The following is a 23,966-nucleotide window of genomic DNA, read 5'->3' as shown; positions in this document are numbered from 1 at the left end:
TTGATGAGGAAGCAGCCCATTTCATATACGAAGTAATTTCTGTTCGTTTTAAGTTTTAATGTCGCTTCTTACCTTCAGTTAAAAAAACTTGTTTTTTTTTTTTATTTAATCTGACTAGAGGCAAGGTCTCCAGATTATTGCAATTGCTCATTTATATATATGAAAGAGTATACGCTAAGTCAGTATGATTTGGGGCTCGGACCTCAGGCGTACTATCTGAAAGTAAGGTTAATAAGACTTACCATTCTTGAATGATATCAAGAGAATTAACAAAAGGGACACCATTTCCAGCTAGTTGTTGTTCTCTCTTCCAGCGTATCAGTTCATCGTCAAGGACCCGTCCTTGAAGACTGCCAATACCAACTACGGTGTCTTTGTGTTTTTCAGCTAGAAGTGCGCGTGTTTTAAGTAACTCAACCACCTTCCAAAGAAATTGATAATTAGTTAAAATTAATGCTGACACTAACGACTGTCCAGAATGAGAAGACTTGAAGTCCAATTCAATTTGTATGGACTTAGCACACATATGATGATGTCTTTTCACTGAGAAGCCCACCTTTTCTAATTAACTAGACCAACTTATACAGAAACAAGTATACGGGTAGATATAACAGACACATATACGGCTGGCCAACATCAAAAGATAATGAGTCCAGTTATTAATTTCAAGTACCGAGTACTCATTTCTGCGAAGATAATTCAAAAGATGTGATGCTACAATTTCTCCCTGAAAAATGTAAGAAAAAGAATAGCCTGAGATCAATGCCAGGCCTCAGCATAGTTTTTTTTGCATTATTCCTTCTTGACACAGGTAATTCTTTGATGTCTATCACGAATAGCTACATAGTCCTATTTCTCAACTATTTGAGTGGCAAAAGAGAAAAAAAATGAAAAAAAAATTCTAAATATAACGGTAACCAAATGACATATGATGTGACATGATATGATATATAAATGAAGGAATGATATGAAATATAAATGAAGGAAATAGATTAAAGAATCTACAATTTAAAACGATGAACAATTTTTACGCAGTGAGACTTTGACTGCAAATAATATTAATATGCACCTTTAAGCATGTATATTTGGCACGAAAAGCCCTGCAGGGGCCATGGCCACAAAAAACAAAAGGAAAAATGAAAGAAAAAAAACATACAAAAACATCATTTTGAACATAAAATCGTCGAAATCCCTTCTGTTTGATAACACCCTCACGAACAAACCACCCTAGACTCTTAACACTTGTAACACACCTATTCCTGAGCAATTTTTCCACCCCAAAACTCTTTTCTTCATCAACTTCAAAAATGTAGTTACTCAAAACCCCTTAACCTTTCACACGATCCCGGAAAATGCAACAAATGTTTCTCCAGCTTTACCCACATCATTCAACACCAAGAACCACTCTTCTTTCTAGTCCTTCCAAATATCTTCTTCTTCTTTCCCCAAACAACATAAAATACAAGAAATTACGTATTAAGTATCATCCCTAGACAATCCAGCTCTAAAATTTACCTCCTCCCCCATGTCACTTTTTCCCTAGAATACAAACAAAGAGAGTCGGACGATTGAATCTGTCATAGACACTCTGATTTTCCTGATCAACTAAACCACAGAATTACTCATGAACTTAAGACAAATGAGTTCGGAATTGGCTTTCGTCAGCGCAGGTGGATGTAGCAAGGAAGGACTTATTGGAAATTGAAATTTCTTGAGAGGGTGAGAGGTAGTAAAGAAGGAGGCTTTGAATTTACTGGGCTGGAGAAGGAGAGTCAGTAGCTGGGTTGGCCTCAGGCACCTTGGTGTTGCAGTGAGTTGTTAGTAGTAGTAGATCGTAGTTCAACTTGTTCGCAAACAGGGACATTCGCAACCTAAGGTCACACCGTATCTAATATCAACATAAAATCGGCGGAGAAAAGACAAGGATGAATGAATGCTTCTATCTTAAAAAAAACCGCAATGAACAATGTCAATATGATCGTAGACCTCAAAATTCCCAGCCCAAACACAGGGATGACGAAGGTTCCAGGCTTAAATCTCCCCATCACAATAAAAAGTAAGAATTGCAAGGAAATCCGTTGCAATGCTAGCAAACTCATTTCCAATTGTATTTCTTACAATTTTAATTTTGATATTTAATAGAATAATAAATTTAATATTTAAAAATTTTTAATAAAATTTAACATTTCTTTCAATTTGAATTTAATGTAATTTAGTATTAATATAATCCTAATAATTTTCAATTAAATTATAAATTTAACCTTAAACCTTATTTAAATTATAAATTTTCTTAACTATAAAGTTAACCTAATTTGCTTCACCCTAATCTTCCTTTGAATTTTAATCCGAAAAGAAAAGACAAAAACATGTAAGACGATTTATTTACCTCTTCAGCCACGTCAAGTAGGGTTTACATCCCTGCTGCAAACAAGGACTGTTCATTTCAGCCTACTTTTCAATTAGACATGTTAGAGAAAATTCCCCTGACATATCTAATAGAAAAGCAGTCTTTTAAACTATTAGTCTTATAAAGTATCCGAACACTAGTCCCTACAGAGGTTTTTCTAGGCATGGGATAAAAAGGTGTTTTGAAAGGGGAGAAAAGATCTGAAAAAAGAAAAATGTAATTTGTTTTTCTGATTGAATACAAGAATTTGCTTTAATTTTGGCATTCTAAGAAGGGGGTGGGGTAAAGACCCAGTCTGACCCAGTATAAGACCCCCCTGGTATATTCTTAATTTTTTAAAGAAAAAAAACGCATTAAACCACAATGACTAATGTTAAGCTTCATTTTGCTATATGATGTTAAATAAAGCATTACAAGTATTATAAGAAGTCTCTTGTGCGATAACAAACCAAATTTCACATGGTAAATTATTTACCCCCCCCCCCCCATTAAAAAAACTATTAGTAGAGTAGAGGATCTAAAGCTAAATTGAACAGCCTTGAAATGAAGAAAAATATCAAATAAATGGTTCTAAAACCAGTGAAAGGGAGAAGAAAAAGGAAGAAAAACACAAAAACACAGCTTTTAAACACGAAAAGACAAAAATTCCTCCTGCGAAAATACCAGAACAAAACCAAGAAAAGAAAAAACACTAAAAATTTTGGATCTTGCCCTTTTGTGCACTTGTGAAAACCATAAGCATAATTTTAAGTACAAATATAATGAAACATATTAAATAACTTTTTTTCCGAAATACAATAAACAATAAAAATAATAACGATTTTGATTTTTTTTTACCCATTGACAAGTTATCTGGTAGTATATCTGGATAAAAAATAACAACATAGAAATTGTTCCACTTGATCTAAGCTTAGGGCCCACCCCCTCCAAAAAACATCATATTTATTTTGGATTGTGAAATTTTTTTTCGAAATTACCCAAAAAATAGTTTTATGGAACATTATCCCCCCCAACCATTTTCCTTTATTATTCATCCCCTCAAGTATCGCCTTCCGCCAATCAAATCAGAAAGAGCTAGATTCTCAATCAGATACCAGATTCCTCATATTGTAAATAAACTTAACTTAGTAGAAATGTCCCGAGGTTTCACGAGTCGATTTTATTTGAAACAAGGGCTAAGAGCTCATATGGCACTTGTGACGAGGTCGGAAGAGCCAAGAGCCAAGAGCTCATATGGTATGAGCTCTAGAAAAATTCTAAGAATCAATAGATTGCTTTAAAAGGAACATCAGAGGCTTAATACCGGTCGGGATTTAAAATAAGAGCTCTAGGTCACGAGGTCCTTCGAAATATTAAAATTCATTAAGATTCAATCACCCACTCGTAAGTTAAAAATACCTCAATTTTTTTAATTTGTCCTCTCCCTTCAGCCCCCCAGATGGTCGAATCGGGGAAAACGACTTTATCAAGTCAATTTGTGCAGCACCCTGACACGCCTACCAATTTTCATCGTCCTAGCACGCCCAGAAGCACCAAACTCGCCAAAGCACTGAACCCCACCAACTAACTCCACCAAAGAGAGTGGATCCAGTCCGGTTACATCAATCACGCATCTACCACATTTATAAGCGTTTTCCAAGATTTCCGGTTTCCCCCTCCAACTCCCCCCAGTGTCAATAGATCTGGCCAGATAAGAGCTCTGAGACATGAATTCCTTCTAAATATCAAATTTTATTAAGATCCGGTCACCCGTTCTTAAGTCAAAAATATATCAATTATTCTGATTTTTCCAAATTAACAACCCCCAGCTCCCTCAAAGAGAACGGATCCGTACCAATTATGTCAATCTCGTATCTAACTTGTGCTTATTCTTCCCATCAAGTTTCATCCCGATATCCCCACTCTAAGGGTTTTTCCGGATACCAAGATTTCTATTTCCCCGCTCCAACCTTATATGTCCCCGGATACGATTCGAGTTGAAAAATAGAGCATCTGAGACATAAGATTCTTCTATATATCAAGTTTCATTACGATCCGATCACCCATTCGTAAGATACCTCGATTTTCACGTTTGCCAAGAATTCCGGTTTTCCCCTCCAACTCCCTTCAATGTCATCGGATCTGGTCGAGATTTAAAATGAGAGTTTTAAAGCACAAGATCCTTCTAGATATAAAATTTTATTAAGATCTGATCACCCGTTCGTAAGTTACAAATACCACATTTTTTCTATTTTTCCAAATTACCACCCCACCCCCCAACTCCACCAAAGAGAGCGGATCCGGTTATGTTATTCACCTATCTTAGACTTGTGCTTATTTTTCCACCAAGTTTCATCCTGATCTCTCCGCTTTAAGCGTTTTCCAAGATTTCTAGTCCCCCCCCCCCCCTAATGACTCTGGATCCGGTCGGGATTTAAAATAAGAGATCTGAGTTTCGAGGTCCTTCTAAATATGAAATTTCATTAAGATACGATCACTCTTTCGTAAGTAAAAAATACCTAATTTTTTTCTATTTTTTAATTTAACCCTCCCCCCCCCCAACTCCCCCAAAGAGAGCAGATCCGTTCTGGTTATGTCAATCTCGTATCTAGGACTTGTGCTTATTTTTCCCACAAAGTTTCATCCCGATCCCTCCACTCTAAGCGTTTTCCAAGATTTTAGGTTCCGCCCCCCCCCCAACTTCCCCTTCACCAGATCCGGTCGGGATTTAAGATAAGAGCTCTGAGACACGATATCCTTCTAAACAGCAAATTTCATTATGATCCGATCACTCCTTCGTTAAAAGTTAAAAATACCTCATTTTTTTAATTTTTCAGAAGTAACCCAACTCCCCTAAAGAGAGCATATCCGTTCCGGTTATTTCAATCACGCATCTAGCACTTATGATTATTTTTACCACCAAGCTTCATCCCGATCCCTCCACTCTAAGCGTCTTTCAAGATTTTAGGTCCCCCCCCCCCGAACTCCACCCGATGTCACCGGATCGGGTTGGGATTTAAAATAAGAGCTCTGAGACACGATATCCTTCCAAAAATCAAATTTCATTAAGATCCGATCACTCCTTCTAAGTTAAAAATACCTCATTTTTTCTAATTTTTTAGAATTAACCCTAGCCCCCCCCCCCCCAACTCCCCCAAAGAGAGCGGATCCGTTCCGGTTATGTCAATCACATATCTAGGACTTGTGCTGATTTTTCCCACCAAGTTTCACCCCCTCCATCTAAGCATTTTTCCAACATTTTAGTCCCCCCCCCCTGACTCCCCCAATATCACCAGATCTGGTCGGGATTTAAAAAAAGAGCTCTAAGACAAGATATCCTTCCAACTTTAAATTTCATAAAGATCCGATCACTCCTTCGTAAGTTTAAATACCTCATTTTTCTAATTTTTCAGAATTAAGCCTCCACCCATCCAACCCCCCAAACAGAGCAGATCCGTTACGGTTAAGTCAATTACGTATCTAGAACTTCTGTTTATTTTTCTCACCAAGTTTCATCCCGATCCCTCCACTCTAAGCGTTTTCCAAAATTTTAGGTTCCCCCCTCCAACTCCCCCCAATGTCATTGGACCTGGTCGGAATTTAAATTAAGAGCTCTGAGACACGATATCATTCCAAGAATCAAATTTCATTAAGATCCCATCACCTGTTCGTAAGTTAAAAATACTTCATTTTTTCTATCTTTTCCGAATTAACCACCACCCCCTACTCCCCTCCCCCCCCCCAGATGGTCAAATCGGGAAAAAGACTATTTCTAATTTAATCTGGTTCGGTCCCTGATATGCCTACCAAATTTCGTCGTCCTAGCTTACCTGAAAGTGCCTAAAGTAGCAAAACCGGGGCAGACAGACCGACAGACCCGACAGAATTTGCGATCGCTATATGTCACTTGGTTAATACCAAGTGCCATAAAAACATATTTCAAAAAAAATTTCTTTGACTGGAAGTCGGGATTGATTAATAATAGATTTTAGTATGTATTTTGTTGTGGTTAAGAGATTACATTAAAGATTACATTAGGTATGTTGATGTCCTTTATTATCAACATCTTTGTTTGCTATCAATAATTGTGTTTGTATATTGTGTATTGGGCTTGCATAACTGACCTGCTTATCAGCAAGGGCTATTTTAGCTATGCTTGTGAGCTATATTTACAAAAAAATGGAAATTACATCTCTAACTAACAAGAAGCATGATAACTATATATAAAAAAAACTCTTTAATCAGCAATGGTTACTATATTAAGAAAAGGGTTAAAAATGAGCCAAAAAAAGGGACAAAAAACGTGAATATTTCACCGGCACAAGACAAACAGGATGAAATTTATGAATATCAAACTTTATGTACAATTATAAAGAAACATTTTTGAAGAAAAAATTTTTTCGAAACGCACCAAAAAGTAAAAAAAAAAATATTAAGTAAAAAACAAGTAAGAAAAAAAATATTTCCTGCTAAATAGAAAAAGTTGAAACTTCCTAAGATTAAAATTCAAAGCGTGAGACGATTATGACATAAAAAAAACTTCCTTAAGCAGTCATGAACAAATCAAAAGTTTTGGCTTTCAAGTTAGCAGAAAAAGAAAATTCATTAGTAATATTTTAGAGTATTAGCAGATAAGTAATTACTTGCACTTTACTTTTATTAATATTTTATTAATAATTCTCACTTCACCCTGGCAACTCAGATTCGTACTATCAAAGCTCACTTATGAAGCTTCTTTTCAAGCCCACCACTCACTCAACCTAACAATGACATCAGTAACTAGCATGTAATAGATGTAGTACCTGTAAATGAGATTTTGGTTTTCAGAAGGCTTCATTCTCTAAGCATATAGAGTTAAATAGAAGCGTTTAAAAGAAGCATTACTCGCTCTTTGATTGACTTTCAGAAGGTTATCAGAAGATTTTGGTTTTCAGAAGGTTATCAGAAGATTTTGGTTTTCAGAAGGCTTCATTCTCTAAGTATACAGAGTTAAATAAAAGCATTTAAAAGGAGCATTACTCACTCTTTGATTGACTTTCAGAAGGCTTCAGAAGGTTATCAGAAGGTTTTGGTTTTCAGAAGGCTTCATTCTCTAAGTATACAGAGTTAAATAAAAGCATTTAAAAGGAGCATTACTCACTCTTTGATTGACTTTTTCTTTAATTCCTCTTTGCCAGAAGGCTTCAGAAGGTTATCAGAAGGTTTTGGTTTTCAGAAGGCTTCATTCTCTAAGTATACAGAGTTAAATAAAAGCATTTAAAAGGAGCATTACTCACTCTTTGATTGACTTTCAGAAGGCTTCAGAAGGTTATCAGAAGGTTTTGGTTTTCAGAAGGCTTCATTCTCCAAGTATACAGAGTTAAATAAAAGCATTTAAAATGAGCATTACTCACTCTTTGATTGACTTTCAGAAGGCTTCAGAAGGTTATCAGAAGGTTTTGGTTTTCAGAAGGCTTCATTCTCTAAGCATACAGAATTAAATAAAAGCATTTAAAAGGAGCATTACTCACTCTTTGATTGACTTTTTGAGCCAGAGACTCCTTCTTTGCCCTTAGCTGTTTTTCCACGTCCGGTGACTGTGTGAGTGGATTGTTTTGTACGTGTTGAATGCTAGCTATAAAATAGTAAAGTTCAAGTAACATGCTAGTAACGTCAAATAATAATCTTCCAAAGCTACGAGTTGAACTTGAAAGAATTTTCAATTATATACCCATTGTCTCTACAGGGGATATTCAAAATGTCCTCATTTTTCCAAATGAGAAATATAGATTGCAAGCTCAAGATTATCATGAACTATCTCTTCCTTTCCCAGTCTCTTTCTCCGTCTCTCTACTATGAAAAGAAAAAATTCACCCTGATAATTTATTGCCTCTCACTTTCTCTTATATATTGCATGAGTGAATTTTTAAAGTATTGTATACTAGCTATAATAAAAAGATGAAAATTCAAAATTTTTCAATAAAACTCGTGAAGTTACTTTTGGCTTGGGGCCACAAAACTAGGGTCTATTTCAGGATCAGACTCTTTAATGCACCAAACCCAAATGAATTGTATAAAAGTTGCAGACAAAACCTTGGAATGCTTGATCTTTATACTTTATTATTTGCTAACATTTCACCCCAAAAGTATTAACTTTCTTTTTATTATAAGAGAAAGAATATAGGGGAGGCTAATTTAACTCTTTTTATGTGGTATATTGGAAAAAGTATTTCCAGTGCACCATATCCAATACAATGTTTCCAGCAACCTTTTAAGTTGTTAGTGTGCTAAAAATCAGTTTGCCCATAATGGTATTTTTTTAGTTTTTTTTCGGGGGTTGAGAATTTTTGAGCAGTATCATGTTTCCGTCATGTTTCCATGCTGAAGCGTGAAAATAAGTCAAAGAACTAATTAGTTAAATTTGAGGGAGATTTGTTGGTAAAAACTTAAACGATTAACGATCACTACATTCCCAAAACTAACTACAACTTAAAAGGAAAGCTTCACCTTCTTAAACTGTTTCACAACAAATGTTTTTAACCTATTTATCGCAATTTTTGACCTGGATTTTTTTTTTTTTTTTTTTTTTTTTTTTAATTAATGCCTGCTGCTGCAGAAACTTCGTGACTGCTTATGGAGGTCACTTTCATTAAAATTGATTTCTCGTTTTTTCATGATTAAATAAAGATATTAATGGTTGTTTAATTTAGTGATGGTTATTTAGTGCAAAGGTTATACGAAAGACTCAATATGGACAAACGCTACAAAAATATTTCATTTAGTTCTTTTTATACCTCATAAACCATTTTTTACTTTTACTTGCTTTTTTTAACCTTACTTTTACATTTTGATTCATAATCTAAATTTAGATAAACTGTAATATAAATAATCGATAATTTAACTTAACTTAAACTTTCTTGGAATTTTTCAAGTTTTTAGGGTAAGGCTACACCGATAAAGCAATATCTAGGGTTTTTGTTCAAGGGCGGGGCGTTTGTTTGGGGGGAAGGGGTATAAGAAAATCTTGGCAAAATATATAAACAATGTGCTTATAGAAATTTTCGTTACTTTTTTTACCAGTCACGCAAAACTTCAGGGGGGGGGGTAAACCAAGTACCCCATGGAAACAGCCCTGGCCCAATTTTCAGTGGCACTTGTGGTCTTCAATTAACATAACGATCGAGTTCAAAAGCCGAAGTTCTTTAATATTTTTTTTGCTTTATTTTTCTTTCGTCTTGTTTTACTAAACAACTGCCGAGGATGGACCTATTTCAAAAGTTGGGTACACCTGGTAGTACAACCAAACACTTATAAACTAAGACAGGCCACAACCAGGATCAATTTAGCCTCCTGTATATCTGTATCTCTGTTACCTAAAATTTCGCCAAAATCCACCAAAATAGGTTTAAACGAGATTTTCAATAACTTCTTTTTAAGATTACTGTACCCTTAAAGTATCTCCAAAATCTTTTTAAAGATTTTAAACGAGATTTTCAATGACTTCTTTTAAGATTATTGTACCCTTAAAGTTTCTCCAAAATATTTTTTTCTCCAGTCAATGCCCAATTCGCGTTTGATTACGAGTATATCAAAATCTTATAAATTAAGACAGAAAAAAAAAAAAAACTTGTCACAGTACGATGGATGAAAGTTTGCCTCTTGATCAGGGGTTTGCGGTTTCGATCACGCCTTTGGCAAGGCAAGCTGTCTATATTGGTCTTGTCGAATCAAGACAATAATTATAATTTCTTGACCCACCCTCCTATCAATTGCAGTTAAAAGATAAACACTACAAGTATATTTCCACATATAAAAACCAAGAAACTAAAAAAGAACAAAACACCTTAGATTCCTGACAACCTAACCTTGCACCAACTGGGATCGAACCTCAACCCGAAACTTTCAAGGAATGCCTCAATCCACCACGCTGTTACAAGGTATTGGTTTTGAATATTCACAACATATATGAAGTGGATATAAAACTATCTTGTCTCTAAGAGAAATGACGTCATATCCAAGAGAAATAAATGTCGCTGTAACCATTATGTCGCTCTTTACTTTCACATTTAAAATATTTTTTACAATAAATAATTAATTAAATAATATTCAAACATTTATGTGTGTGTTTTGTCTCGAAAACCGCTCCGTATTTTTTCGGAAAAATTGGTATCCTGAGATTTTCTGACCAAAAAACAAAACGATCAACATAGCTTAGAAGTTTGAAAAAATTCATAAGCCCCAATTAAAAAAAAAAAAAAATCATACGAGTAACGTCAGGTTTATGAATATATTCAAAAAGCATATGGATGTCATATTTGCCACAGTAGTGGCTGTATCAATTTATTGTCTATGATGCACAAAAATTACATAAGAAACTTATTAATACAAGATAAATCGTGGGATTAACGTCATGCTTATGAGTATATTTCAAGAAAATAAATTACATCCTTCCCCCCCCCCAAAGGAGTGAACGCATCATTTTTACATCTATGCCCCGTGCAACATTGCAAAAGGAACATAGCAAAGAATAAAATACCAAGTGTAATTAGTCTTTTTACATAAGGTGTGCGAAAGCAAAAATGAGAAAGAGTCAAAATGAAAGTAGAGAAGAAAGAAATATTACGTTTGCCATCAAAACCTTCAACGCGAACAAAATGTGGTGCAAAACCCATTACAAACCTACAAAGATGCGATAAACTACAAAACTGTTGATTAAATGTCACTGGGAGCCTTTAACGTTACATGCATTCCCTGGGAAACCCTCCATTTTTTCAAGGAAAGAGTAGCAAACAAAGGTGCTCGTTTGGAGGTTACTACTGACAAGGAGAATCAATATATCTATATATATAAAAATAAGTTGTCTGTCTGTGTGTCTGTCTGTGGATCAGGTGACGTCATGTTTCTGTGTCGGCTGACGTCATGAAGTTAGTTGTCGTCATTTTTGCTATGACGGTGACGTCATTAAAGATATTTAAGACATATATGTCCACGTAGAAATCTATTAATGTTTAAGTTTAAAATGACTGATGAACTTACAATGGCAAAAGCCGATGAAGATGCTCAAAGAGTCTATGCCAAAAAACTTGCTGCTGATAGAGAAAGTCAGAAAAGAAAGCGTGCCGAGGAATCAAAAGAACAGCAAGGAAACAGGCTTGAGGCTAAAGAACGCAAAACCGCGCAGTTAGATGAAGATCCACCTGGACAGCGAGAGTCAAAACATATCAAAACTGAAAATGATAGCGATGATGATTGGGTTTGGGATTTTGACTCGGATAAGGTCATCAATGCCTACCAGATTTTAGTTAAAAAAACAAAGGTTCGGCGATATGTATTTCATAGTGAAGCTGAAAAATAAAGAAGAAAAAGAAAACTGAAAAAAGAAAAATGTAAAAAACTAAAAAAATACTAAAAAGAAAAAACACTCAAAGAGAAATTACTGACTGGGACACAAATGACGACCGGGCTAGAGGGAATATAAATAACGACCGGGACACTGAAAGAGAAATTACAGACTGGGATACCGGGACACAAATGACGACCGGGACACAGGGAATATAAATGACGACCAGGATACAGGTATTTAAGAATATCGTTCAAAGACAAATTTTTAATTGTAAGAAGACCGTTGAAAGAGAAATTTCTAATTGTAAAATGACTGAAGAACCTACAATGGCAACGGTACCACCATCGAAGTAGATAACCAGTGGGTTGTTCCATATTCCCCATTAGTGCAAAACGTCAACCCCAAGTCAAATTCGTGCATTGTTTGGCATCATTTTAACAACTTGCTCTCCATCAGCTCCTACAGAGTTATAGGAAAAATATAAGTCAAAAATGTCCGAAGATATACTCCATCGAAAACAGTTAGAGACGTCAGATATGACTTTTGATTTTACATCAGAAATTTATAACTACACTTTAGTTATTATAGAAGATTTGTGCGTACGTATGGCAAACAAACCTCTTCAGGATTTGGGAATGCCTTCACCTAACCGTATCGCTGCTGTTTCGACATGTGTAGAATTGGATCGTGAAAAAAGTTACAGTACGAATGATCTATTGTCGTATGTACAAAATAACATTTCCAAGTTAACATCGGAACAAAAAGACATTTATGATACGATAGACTAAATTTCAGGACGTATACAACTACCTGCTGATTTCTGTAATTTAGTGACGTCCAAAAATGAATTGATTGAAAAAGTATTTCCGAATATTCTAAAAAATTATAAAAATAATAAATGGCTAAGTGAAAGAGAGATTCTCGCACCCAAAAATATAGACGTCCAAGAAATCAACAATATTGTTTTGACCAAGATTCGAGACCAGGCAGTCCTTTACAAGTCAGTCGACACAGTTTTGGAACCAAATGAAGCGGTTAGTTATCCATCTGAATTTTTAAATTCCATAGGTCTTTCAGGGTTTCCACCACACGTGCTACAACTAGAAATAGGCGTACCAATAATACTTTTAAGAAATATCAACAAACCAAAGCTTTGCAATGGCACGCGACTTGCCGTAAAAAAAAACAATGGAAAACCTAATAGAGGCCACAATCTTGACAGGGCCTTTTGAGAGTGAGGCTGTTCTTATTCCTCGCATTCCCATGATTCCAACGGATCTGCCTTTTCAATTTAAAAGATTGCAATTCCCAATTCGATTAGCATTTGCAATCACCATTAACAAAGCTCAAGGTCAATCATTAGAAAAATGTGGTATAGATCTTAATACTGATTGTTTTTCCCATGGACAATTGTACGTTGCATGTTCGAGGGTCGGTAAACCTGACAATCTATTTATATGCAGCGACAATTGGACAGCGAAGAATGTTGTATATTCGCAAGTTTTACGCAGTTAATTTGTATTGTATCTACCTATCTATCAGCCCCCCCCTCCCGCGCGCGTAAGTCGTTACGCGCCATATTAGTTACGCGCCATTGTAGTTGTGTCCCTGTGTCCCACCTGTGAATATAGATAGATTTATATATGTTTTTCAAACTACGTAAAAATTGCGAATATACAACATTCTTGGCTTTCCCATTGTCTGTGCATATACAAAGCCGTATGTACTAATAGTGACGTCATATGCAAACGCTCTTTTTACAAACAAACAAACATGGATACACACAACTCGTTTTTATATAGATAGATAGATAGATAGATAGATACAATACAAATTAACTGCCTAAAACTTGCGAATATACAACATTCTTCGCTGTCCAATTGTCGCTGCATATAAATAGATTGTCAGGTTTACCGACCCTCGAACATGCAACGTACAATTGTCCAGGGGAAAAACAATCCGTATTAAGATCTATACCACATTTTTTTATTGATTGACCTTGAGCTTTGTTAATGGTGATTGCAAATGCTAATCGAATTGGGAATTGCAATCTTTTAAATTGAAAAGGCAGATCCGTTGGAATCATGGGAATGCGAGGAATAAGAACAGCCTCACCCTCAAAAGGCCCTGTCAAGATTGTGGCCTCTATTAGGTTTTCCATTGTTTTTTTTTTTTTTACGGCAAGTCGCGTGCCATTGCAAAGCTTTGGTGGGTTGATATTTCTTAAAAGTATTACTAGTACGCCTATTTTTAGTTGTAGCACGTGTGGTGGAAACCCTGTAGGATCTATGGAATTTAAAAATTCAGATGGATAATTAACCGCTTCATTTGGTTCCAAAACTGTGTCGACTGACTTGTAAAGGGCTGCCTGGTCTCGAATCTTGGTCAAAACAATATTGTTGATTTCGTGGACGTCTATATTTTTGGGTGCGAGAATCGCACTTTCACTTAGCCACTTATTATTTTTATAATTTTTTAGAATATTCGGAAATACTTTTTCAATCAATTCATTTTTGGACGTCACTAAATTACAGAAATCAGCAGGTAGTTGTATACGTCCTGAAATTGAGTCTACTGGGAGCTTTCCGTTTCCAATTGCCAGCAATTGATCTGAAAATGTTTGACCAGAGTCATCGTTTTGCAATCGGACACGCATATTTGTAGTTAATTTTAATATTTTTACGTGTGCCCATAAATTAGAATTTTTCAGGCAAGCATTCATTTCGTCTGCAGGAGTTGATCTAGGTATTATAGGTAATGTTTGCCTGAAATCTCCCGCAAGCAATATGAATGTGCTGCCAAAGGGTTTCGACTTCCCTCTCAAATCTTTCAAGCATTGATCCAGAGCCTCGAGCGATTTTTTGTGTGCCATTGTGCACTCGTCCCAAATAATAAGTTTGCATTGCTGCAATACTTTACCCATCCCAGATGATTTGGAAATATTGCACGTGGGAGTTTCTGTAGAATGCAAATTCAGAGGCAATTTCAAAGCGGAATGAGCAGTTCTTCCACCAGGCAGCAATGTTGCGGCTATTCCAGACGACGCAGTTGCCAACGCTATATCATTTTTTGATCGAATTGATGGCGCATCCAAAAAGAAAATTTCTCCAACGTTGTTATCGACACAATGCATTATCGTATCATAAATGTCTTTTTTTTCCGACGTTAACTTGGAAATATTATTTTGTACATACGACAATAGATCACTCGTACTGTAACTTTGTTCACGATCCAATTCTACACATGTCGAAACAGCAGCGATACGGTTAGGTGAAGGCATTCCCAAATCCTGAAGAGGTTTGTTTGCCATACGTACGCACAAATCTTCTATAATAACTAAAGTGTAGTTATAAATTTCTGATGTAAAATCAAAAGTCATATCTGACGTCTCTAACTGTTTTCGATGGAGTATATCTTCGGACATTTTTTACTTATATTTTTCCCATAACTCTGTAGGAGCTGATGGAGAGCAAGTTGTTAAAATGATGCCAAACAATGCACGAATTTGACTTGGGGTTGACGTTTCGCACGCGTCATTGATGCAGTTATCCCAGTGTTGGTCATTCTCCAATAAATTCAGAGCTTGGCATGCACTACGGTAAGTGTCATGTATAGTACCGTTTACAGTTCTCAAATACTCAAAGGATGTCGGACCGGGTACATTCACCAAAAGCAGGCGTAGAAAGAAGCATTCATGTTGATTGGGGTGAACGGTGTAGAGTCTTCCTATCGTGGTATCTTTGAAGATGGTAGGTTGGCCGTCGACTGACTTACCCTGTTTTCAACGTTCAAATACTTTATTTTTAGTATTCCACGTGTAATACGAAGGCACTTCAGTATACAGCAGTTTTTTTGCAAAAGAATCATTTTTGCAAAGCGAAAAAAAGCTGTTAATGTTGTATCCGGTGGATTCAGGGCTCTTTGTTGCACGTTGGTTTCCGTGAAATAAACACGTTGACCATTCTGTAAATGTAACACTAAGTGAAAAACAGCTGGACTACGTTCATGTATCGGAAATGAAAGAATTCGCCAAACAGCTTCATTACTGCTTATGTATCTTCCAGCCTGATATTGTACGATTTCGTCGAAATCTTTGATTTCGGGCTGCAAGCCAAAAACTGCCATGTCACTGCCTTTGTTGACGTATTTACATATGTATTTGATGGCCTTTACGGAGTTTACAGTATTCAACGTTTATGTGTGCATTAAATGTTTTTGATAATAATGGGGAATACGGAACAACCCACTGATTATCTACTTCGATGGTGGTACCGTTACGCTTCTTTATTATTGCTGTTTTACAACCATCTTCAGTAGATCTTCTTCTATATTGTGGGTAACCATCATTGCCAGTAATTGTGTTTGATACTAAAAGTCGAGGATATTGCTTTGTGCACCTTCCTTTGGCCATGCATGGTGAATTTTCGTTCAGTGCACCGCAAGGTCCATGTATCATATTTTTTACAATAATATCATGTAACCCCTTATCGACATTTTTATCAGGTATTTCAGCGGAAATCACATCATCAATTTCGTTCGAAGTAATTTTTTTATGTTGCCAGATTAGTATATGTGCGTGTGGCAAACCTCGTTTTTGCCATTCCACTGAGTACATCCAGCATCGCACTGATCCAAACACTTCAAGTTTTCCTATGTAGTTTATCAGTGATTTCAACTTTTGCCGGAAGACACGGGCCGTAATGTCATGCCTATGAACCGCCGATTGTCCTTGAAGTAAAAGCTGCAGTATCTCGTCCCAAGATTGATTACATGTAAATGTAATAAATAAATCTGGACGACCATAGAGACGAACATACGCAATAGCATCTTGAGCATATTCATGCATATGACGGGGACTGCCAGCATATGACGAAGGTAAAATTGTTAATCTTCCAACATTTGTGGTATTACCGTCATTTATAACTGCATCTCGCAAATGAATGTATTGTTCAGAAAGGAGCTTGGTCTGATTCAGGCGGATATATAGCAAACGTTCTAATTCAATTTTAGCATACATATCAACGACGAATTGGTGAAACAATTCACGGCATTTTAAAACATAATTTTCTTCATCCTACCGAATCATTAGTCTATAGGAATAATAATGCATTGCACTGCATTTCTTATTCATTTCTTTGTTAGTGGCTGGATTCATCAATTTAATATTAAAGTGATAGCCGTCGGCTCCATCCCAAAAAATGATAGGATATTGTAGGGCATCGTAGCATCGATGAGTTTCAGCAATTCTTAACAACTGAACGTTTCGCTTATGAAGAATAATATCTCAAGGTAAAAACTGATCACCGACCATAACGATTGCCACTTCGTCGATAGTTGGAGCATTGTATCTACGCACATGTTGGCCAGGAGGCGTTTTGTCAGCGGAAATAACAATTTTATGCGTATCAGTAGGCATCAAATCGATGGCTGTTTTGAACAGACGCACTAAATTATTATTTTCGTGGAAAAGATGTTGCAATTGGGAAACGATTGTCCTTTCAACGTTGGGAGAAATTTCGCAACGTGCATTCAATTCAGAATTTCTATCACTGATGAAGTACAATTGTAAAAATTTATGATTCTCGCCTGAGAAAGGTAGAAGGGACCCAGCTCTATGATAAATTTGCCCTTTTACTTTGAAAGTAGACATAAATTGATCTGGATTTTCGATTTGGGCTCCAAACGACGTCACTTGGAAACATGAGTTGTATTTTCTGATTTTTGACAAAAAACGCTTAGATTCTGACGTAGTTCCAGTAAGGAAAGTCTTCAATGGCTCTGGTGGTGCAGCCAATAGAGGAAGTTTAACTTTTCCTGAGGCGCAACACATTCCCATTGTTTCACCATTGAATTTCAAGGCCTTGCAATAGGGACAAATTTTAGACATTGTCCCGATTTGAACACATCTACTCAAGCTATAATCATCGACTGGGCTGTACCTGAATGCCAGGCGATAACTTTCAGGTTGCTCTGATTCCTCGGCACGCTTCCTTTTCTTACTTTCTCTATCAGCAGCAAGCCTGATTTCTTGCTGTTCTTGTGATTCCTCGGCACGCTTTCTTTTCTTACTTTCTCTATCAGCAGCAAGCCTGATTTCTTGCTGTTCTTGTGATTCCTCGGCACGCCTTCTTTTTTCACTTTCTCTTTTAGCAGCAAGTCTGCTTTCGCGTTGCTCTGGTAGTTCCTCGGCACGCTTTCAGTTCTTTCTTTCTCTATCAGCCTCAAGCCTGTTTCCTTGCTGTTCTTTTGATTCCTCGGCACGCTTTCTGTTCTTTCTTTCTCTATCAGCCTCAAGCCTGTTTCCTTGCTGTTCTTTTGATTCCTCGGCACGCTTTCTTTTCCGACTTTCTCTATCAGCAGCAAGTTTTTTGGCATAGACTCTTTGAGCATCTTCATCGGCTTTTGCCATTGTAAGTTCATCAGTCATTTTAAACTTAAACAATAATAGATTTCTACGTGAACATATATGTCTTAAATATCTTTAATGACGTCACCGTCATAGCAAAAATGACGACAACTAACTTCATGATTAAATATCTTTAATGACATCACCGTCATAGCAAAAATGACGACAACTAACTTCATGACGTCAGTCGACACAGAAACATGACGTCACCTGACAGACAGACACACAGACAGACAACTTATTTTTTTATATATAGATATATATATATATGTGTATATATATATATATGTGTATATATATATATATATATATATATATATATATATATATATATATATATATATATATATATATATATATATATATATATATATATATATATATATATATATATATATATATATATATATATAAGCCTATCACATGCTGAGTGCTGGGGCCCGGCTTCGAAACTACAGAGTTGTTTGTTTTTTTTTTCTTCTCTGAACTGGCACATATAATAATATTATTAGAATAGTTTTATTCCTAATTTTATGCTTCTTTTCAACATAATGGCATTTTCCATGGTAGCGCCACCCCTTACCATCGTGATGGATTAATATATAGCCCTTATAGTGTATTTTTTCTTTGATGTTTCCTTGTGTAATAGTATCTGTAACAGTAATCTGTGGTGTAACAGTAGGTCTACCCTGTGTAGACTCGAGGGCATCCAATTTATCCTCAGTGGTTGAATATTTAATTTTTAAAAAAAAATCGACTTAATATCTTGAATTAGGTATTTTTTTTTTTTAAGATTTCATTGTCTTTCCATGACGAACAAATAAAAGCTCAAATTGGGATAAGTTGTGAAAAAATTTGGATTTTGGGGAATTTTTTGTTCCTCATAGATAGGCAGTATAGTCTCATAAAAAATACTTAATTCGAGGTATTACGTCGAAAATAGGTCGTCTATTTAGGAGTCGACCAATCAAGTACATAACCATAAATTCAAAAGCATTGCTTTTGCGATTAGAAAACGAAGAAGATTTTGCCACCTTTATTAGAAATTCAACTTACATTTAGGCAATATTAAAGGCAAAATATTAGGCAAAAAATGCCTAATTTAAGGAATTAAGTTGAACTTTTCAATTAAATATTCAACCAATCACTGAAAATAGACTTGATGCCCTCGAGTCAACAAAGGGTAGCCCTACTGTTAGACAACGGATTAAAACATGGTAACATCAAAGAAGAAATACATTATCAGGGCTATATATTAATCCATCACGATGGTGAGGGGGGGGGGGGCTATCATGGTAACTACTATTATGTTGAAAAGGAGCACATATTTATGAATAAAATTATTAAAAATAATTTTAATTTATAATATCAAATTGTATAATATTAAATAATATTAACAATAATATTATTAAAAAACTATAAGGAATAAAATTTTTATGCATAAAACTTTTTTACATACAACGCAGAAGAGTCGTAACTATACAGTATTTAAATTTTTTTTAAATTAGGTTCTATTATCTGAGTCAGATTTCATAGTTGGATGAGGGTTGGCGTGTAAGGTAATGATTAAACTTTACTTGAAAAATATTGTCTCATTCTCCCAAAGAAAAAACTGCAATCTGTTTCATTACGAATCTTCATCATCAGATTTAGACTTAATTTAAATATTAAACTTAAAATAATTTAATTATATTATGAATTTAATTGAACTTTAGAGTTAAACCTTGACCTTGAATCAAATCTTAAAGGAAGAATCAAAGTTGTGACCTTAAATCACAGTTGTGCTCCACACCGTTAGATCCATTGCGTTAGATCCACAGTAATATCAGGTCAGTCACCTTACCTTAATCATCTTAGTCCATCTGAGAGCTTTAAGGTCTTCCAGACCTGTAATGCTCTTGAGCTGATGACTCAAGTTGGTTTTTGAAGGACTGGATGGAGGGAGCACTGACAGTTGAATCTTTCACTTGAATCCAATAGTTTGTGACTCTTCTCGAAAAGAATGTTTGGCGAGTTTTCGATCGGGAGCTTGACTTTGGTAGCTTCTTGGAGTGTCCTCTTGTGTTGTGCTGGTTGATACTGAGATTGCAGCCAAAGATTGCTGACTTTTCGTTCTGCAGCTTGTAGGTAAGCATCATATCGCTGCGCAAGCGTCTGTAAACCAGAGTGGGTAGTTTAAGGTACCTGAGGCGGTCCTCATACGAGGTTGATGCTAGACTTCGTATGCATTTTGTTGCTCGTCTCTGTACGTTTTCGATGAGCCTCACATCTTGTCAATAAGGAGAACCAGCCAGACATAAGCCAAAATCGAGATGGGGTCTGACGAGAGCTTTATATGGTTTTATAAATATAGATACCTGCCTGCTGTCGATAGTTCGTTTTAGTAGTCCAAGACTGGAGCTTGCGCGGCCAACAACATGCTGGACATGGCTGGGAAATTTAAGTTTATTATCAATAATGACACCAAGATCCATTTCTTCTGCTCTGTTCTCTAGTTGCTCTCTTACTTTGGTGTTGGGGTTGTAGATCGTGTAGTTTGCCATTTGGTTATTGGGTCCAAGGTGTAATACACAGCATTTTACTAAATTAAATTGGAGAAGCCAGTCTTGGATCCAAACTTGTAGCTCATCTATGTCGCGCTGGATACTCTGAGGGCACGCAATACTAAAGAGTTTGGCATCACCAGCGAACAGGTGCATGCCATTGTCAATATGGTTAAATATGTCATTGACGTAAATCAGAAAGAGAGTTAGACACAGTACAGTTCCCTGCGGTACTCCGCTCATTACTTCGGCCTCGTCAGAGTAGATTGGTTGGCCATCTGTAGCAAAAAAGCGAACTTTCTGCTTGCGATTTGTAAGGACATTCATCAGCCAGTCTATAATAGCCTGATTGTTGCCGATAGCGGATATTTTGGAGTGCAGTCGACTGTGAGGAACCTTGTCAAAGGCCTTGGCAAAGTCCAGCAGGAGCAGGTCAACCGGATGTCCGTAGTCAATTAGGTCTAGGATTTCCTCGTATGCTTCCAAGAGGTTTGTTTCAATTGATTTCTTTGACTGGCAGTCATGCTGCTTGGGGGACAAGATCTTGTTGGTTGTCAAATGCTTAAGGATTGAATCATTGACTACGCGCTGAAGTGTTATGATCACGACTGAGGCCAAAAAAAATAATAATAATGATAGTTTTCACGCTTAGAACGATTACCTTTCTTGAAAACCGGTGTAATGTTAGCTATTTTCTAGTCTGGTGGCAGCTCTCTAGAAGTGATGTCTGGAAAATTCTCCTAAGCGGTTCTGCTATGATAGCTACAGTTTCTTTTAATAGCCTGGGATGTAGGTTATCTGGTCCTGGCGATTTGTTAGTATCTAGTTTCTGTAAGCGTCTGAGAACCTTTGTAAGCGATAGAGTGATGCTTTCCATTGGGGATTTTACAATGTATTCAGGCGAAGAGTAAAGGACCATCAGGTTCAGTGGTGAAAACATAAACGAATTGCTGATTTAATGAGTTTGCAAGCTTGTTGATATCGGCTATTTCTTCACCTTCCTCAGTTACCAGTTTCCAGATGCCTCGTCTATTATCGTCTTGGCTAGAGACATGTCGCCAGAATTTCTTTGGATTTGTCTCCGCTTCGTCTGTAAGTTTAGATTCGAAGCTCGTGTATGAATCGCGTGTTAAATTTTTAAGTATGTTCCTGCTCTTCGAAAATTTTTCTTTGTTTTCTTTGGATGGATGCTTTATTGTACTTCTTCCATATTCTATTTTTTCGGTTAATTTCCTTCTTAACATCTCTTGTCATTGTCGGTAGTGTTCGCGGTATTGGGATGATATTACTCAAAGTGTACTTTCAGCTTTGTTTAGCAGTAATTCTTTGAAGCATTGTTATTATTGTTCTAAATCCATTCTAGTCCATTATTTGTTCTAAATCCGATTAGGACATCATCTCAGGAGATATTGCTGAGATCCATTCTAATCTTTTCATAGTCTATGAAGGTTCTTTTGATGTAGCTGTTAGTTACTTTGAGGAATGTTGTTTTTATTTCAATGGCAACAAGGTCGCTTTTCCCAATTGGGGGCATGTACATAGTATAGAGTAGAGATTCTGGTCTTCTAAGAAATATTAGGTCTAGGAGGCTTGGAAGCTGCCCGGTCATGAAACGGGTCGGTTGATCGACAATTTGGCGGAGGCAAGCATCATGGATTCACAGTATCCGAGGTGACATAGGGGAATTGGTCTTTCCAGGTGATGGTCGGCAGGTTAAAGTCGCTCGTATTTAATAGGCCACCCTTATGGGTGTCTGCAATCTTCCGAATGAGCTCAGCCTGCTTTGCATCTGTTTGCTCGGGTGAAGGTGATGATGGGCTTCTGTACACACAGCCAATTCTAACAGAGGGATGGTTTTTACTCTGTGGAGCTGATATATCGGAGAATATAGTTTCGGCGTAAGGACATCCACTGGAATGCTGAATAGGGGTGATAACATACGAGGATTTGACTAATGCAAGTGTTACACGGCGGTAATGACTGGATGATAGATTGGATATAGTGTGGTAACCTTGCAGATTAACATGTGAGTCTACTAGCTGGTTTCTTGACTTCTTAGGACAGACCTCAGTAAGGAGTATAACATCATAATTATTTGCGTAAATCGTAGATTTCAGCTCGTTGATTCTGTTAGAAAGTTGGTCAACGTTTGCGATTAGAGCGGGAAAACCTTGACTTACTTCCTTCCTTTTTGAGTTAGATACTTCCTTTTAGTTTTTGTAGATATTTCAGACCGGCTCATCTTCAAAGGGCAAGAAAGTGCTGCAGGATCTACTATCGTCGGTTGGATTGGCGCTTTCATTTGTGAAGGACTTGAAGGACGAATCAGATGGTTCATCAATATTATTTAGTTTATCGATATTCACTTGATCACTATTTACACTATGTACAGGGCTAGCAGATGGAGCAACTAACATCCCATGGCATAGTGAAAGTATCCCCCCACCCGGGCGCACAAAGTTTTTCTTAGACGATCTTTCCGCGGTTGATAGTTAAGTTCAGCTCTCCTAGTTCAATTCGGTGTCTGAGTTCAGCAGCAAAGACTTTTCTTTTCTCCCGGTCTTCCCGTGATGCATTTGCCCTAAACTGAATTTCTTAAAGAAGCTCTTAAGATCTTTGTAGAATGCGTTTTTTCAAGTTTAGATTTTGGACAGAGAAAAGAATGGGAGGGGGTCGGCTGTAGGCTGATTCTTGATAGCTTGTTCCTGCTTGTTCGATGGGTTGCTGAGTGGCCGCAGTCTTTTTGACAGGCGACGATTGGCTTATAATGCGTGTTACATTAGTAATGCTTCCGTTCGGAATGTTGTATTGCTCTGTAAGATATTTCTCAATGAACGCCCTGCAGCTGTTTATTCCTAGCTGCAGGGGTACGCCATAAGCAACTAGGTTAAGTTTCCTGCTATCTCTGTCTTCTTCCAGTCTAAACAGTGTGCAGACTTCGTCTTCGAGGTGGGAATCAATGGCCTGTTTGATCTTAGATCTTTCCTGTAGCATTGCTGCTTCGACATGCTGTTTAACTTCTGAGATAGTACATTTATCCGCCACGTTTTTCTCAGGGTCATCAACACGCTCTTTGACTTCATTTATCCTTGCGGTGATATCACGTTCAAGCTCCTCTTCCGCTCCTTTATGTATGTCCGCAATAGCCGAAGCACTTAGGACCTTGGATGTTATAAGGCTCGAGATTTCGGCTTATGACGGGGGATCTGCTGATGTACCAGAGTGCTTGCAAATCGGACAATACTACTGCATATCTCCAACGGTTGACATCTTTGCAAAGAGTTCATACTCGGGGAAAGACATGTTTAG

General features: G+C 36.8%; 1 protein-coding gene across 2 annotated transcripts in view; it reads right to left on the bottom strand.

Annotated features, from left to right (window-relative positions):
- The window catches only part of LOC136040975 (signal transducer and activator of transcription 5B-like), a 206,711-nt gene that overhangs the window by 101,240 nt on the left and 81,505 nt on the right, over positions 1–23,966 (bottom strand). For both annotated transcript variants that reach the window (XM_065725449.1, XM_065725448.1), the window contains exons 6-7: positions 7,897–8,000; positions 243–421 (exon numbers count right to left, since the gene is read on the bottom strand). In XM_065725449.1, the coding sequence (XP_065581521.1) occupies positions 243–421; positions 7,897–8,000 (283 nt within the window). The remainder of the gene's footprint in view (positions 1–242; positions 422–7,896; positions 8,001–23,966) is intronic.

This window comes from Artemia franciscana, chromosome 21 (assembly GCF_032884065.1).
Source record: "Artemia franciscana chromosome 21, ASM3288406v1, whole genome shotgun sequence".
NCBI lineage: Eukaryota > Metazoa > Arthropoda > Branchiopoda > Anostraca > Artemiidae > Artemia > Artemia franciscana.
Note: the sequence above shows the minus strand (reverse complement) of the source record. Positions and strands in the feature narration are given on the sequence as shown.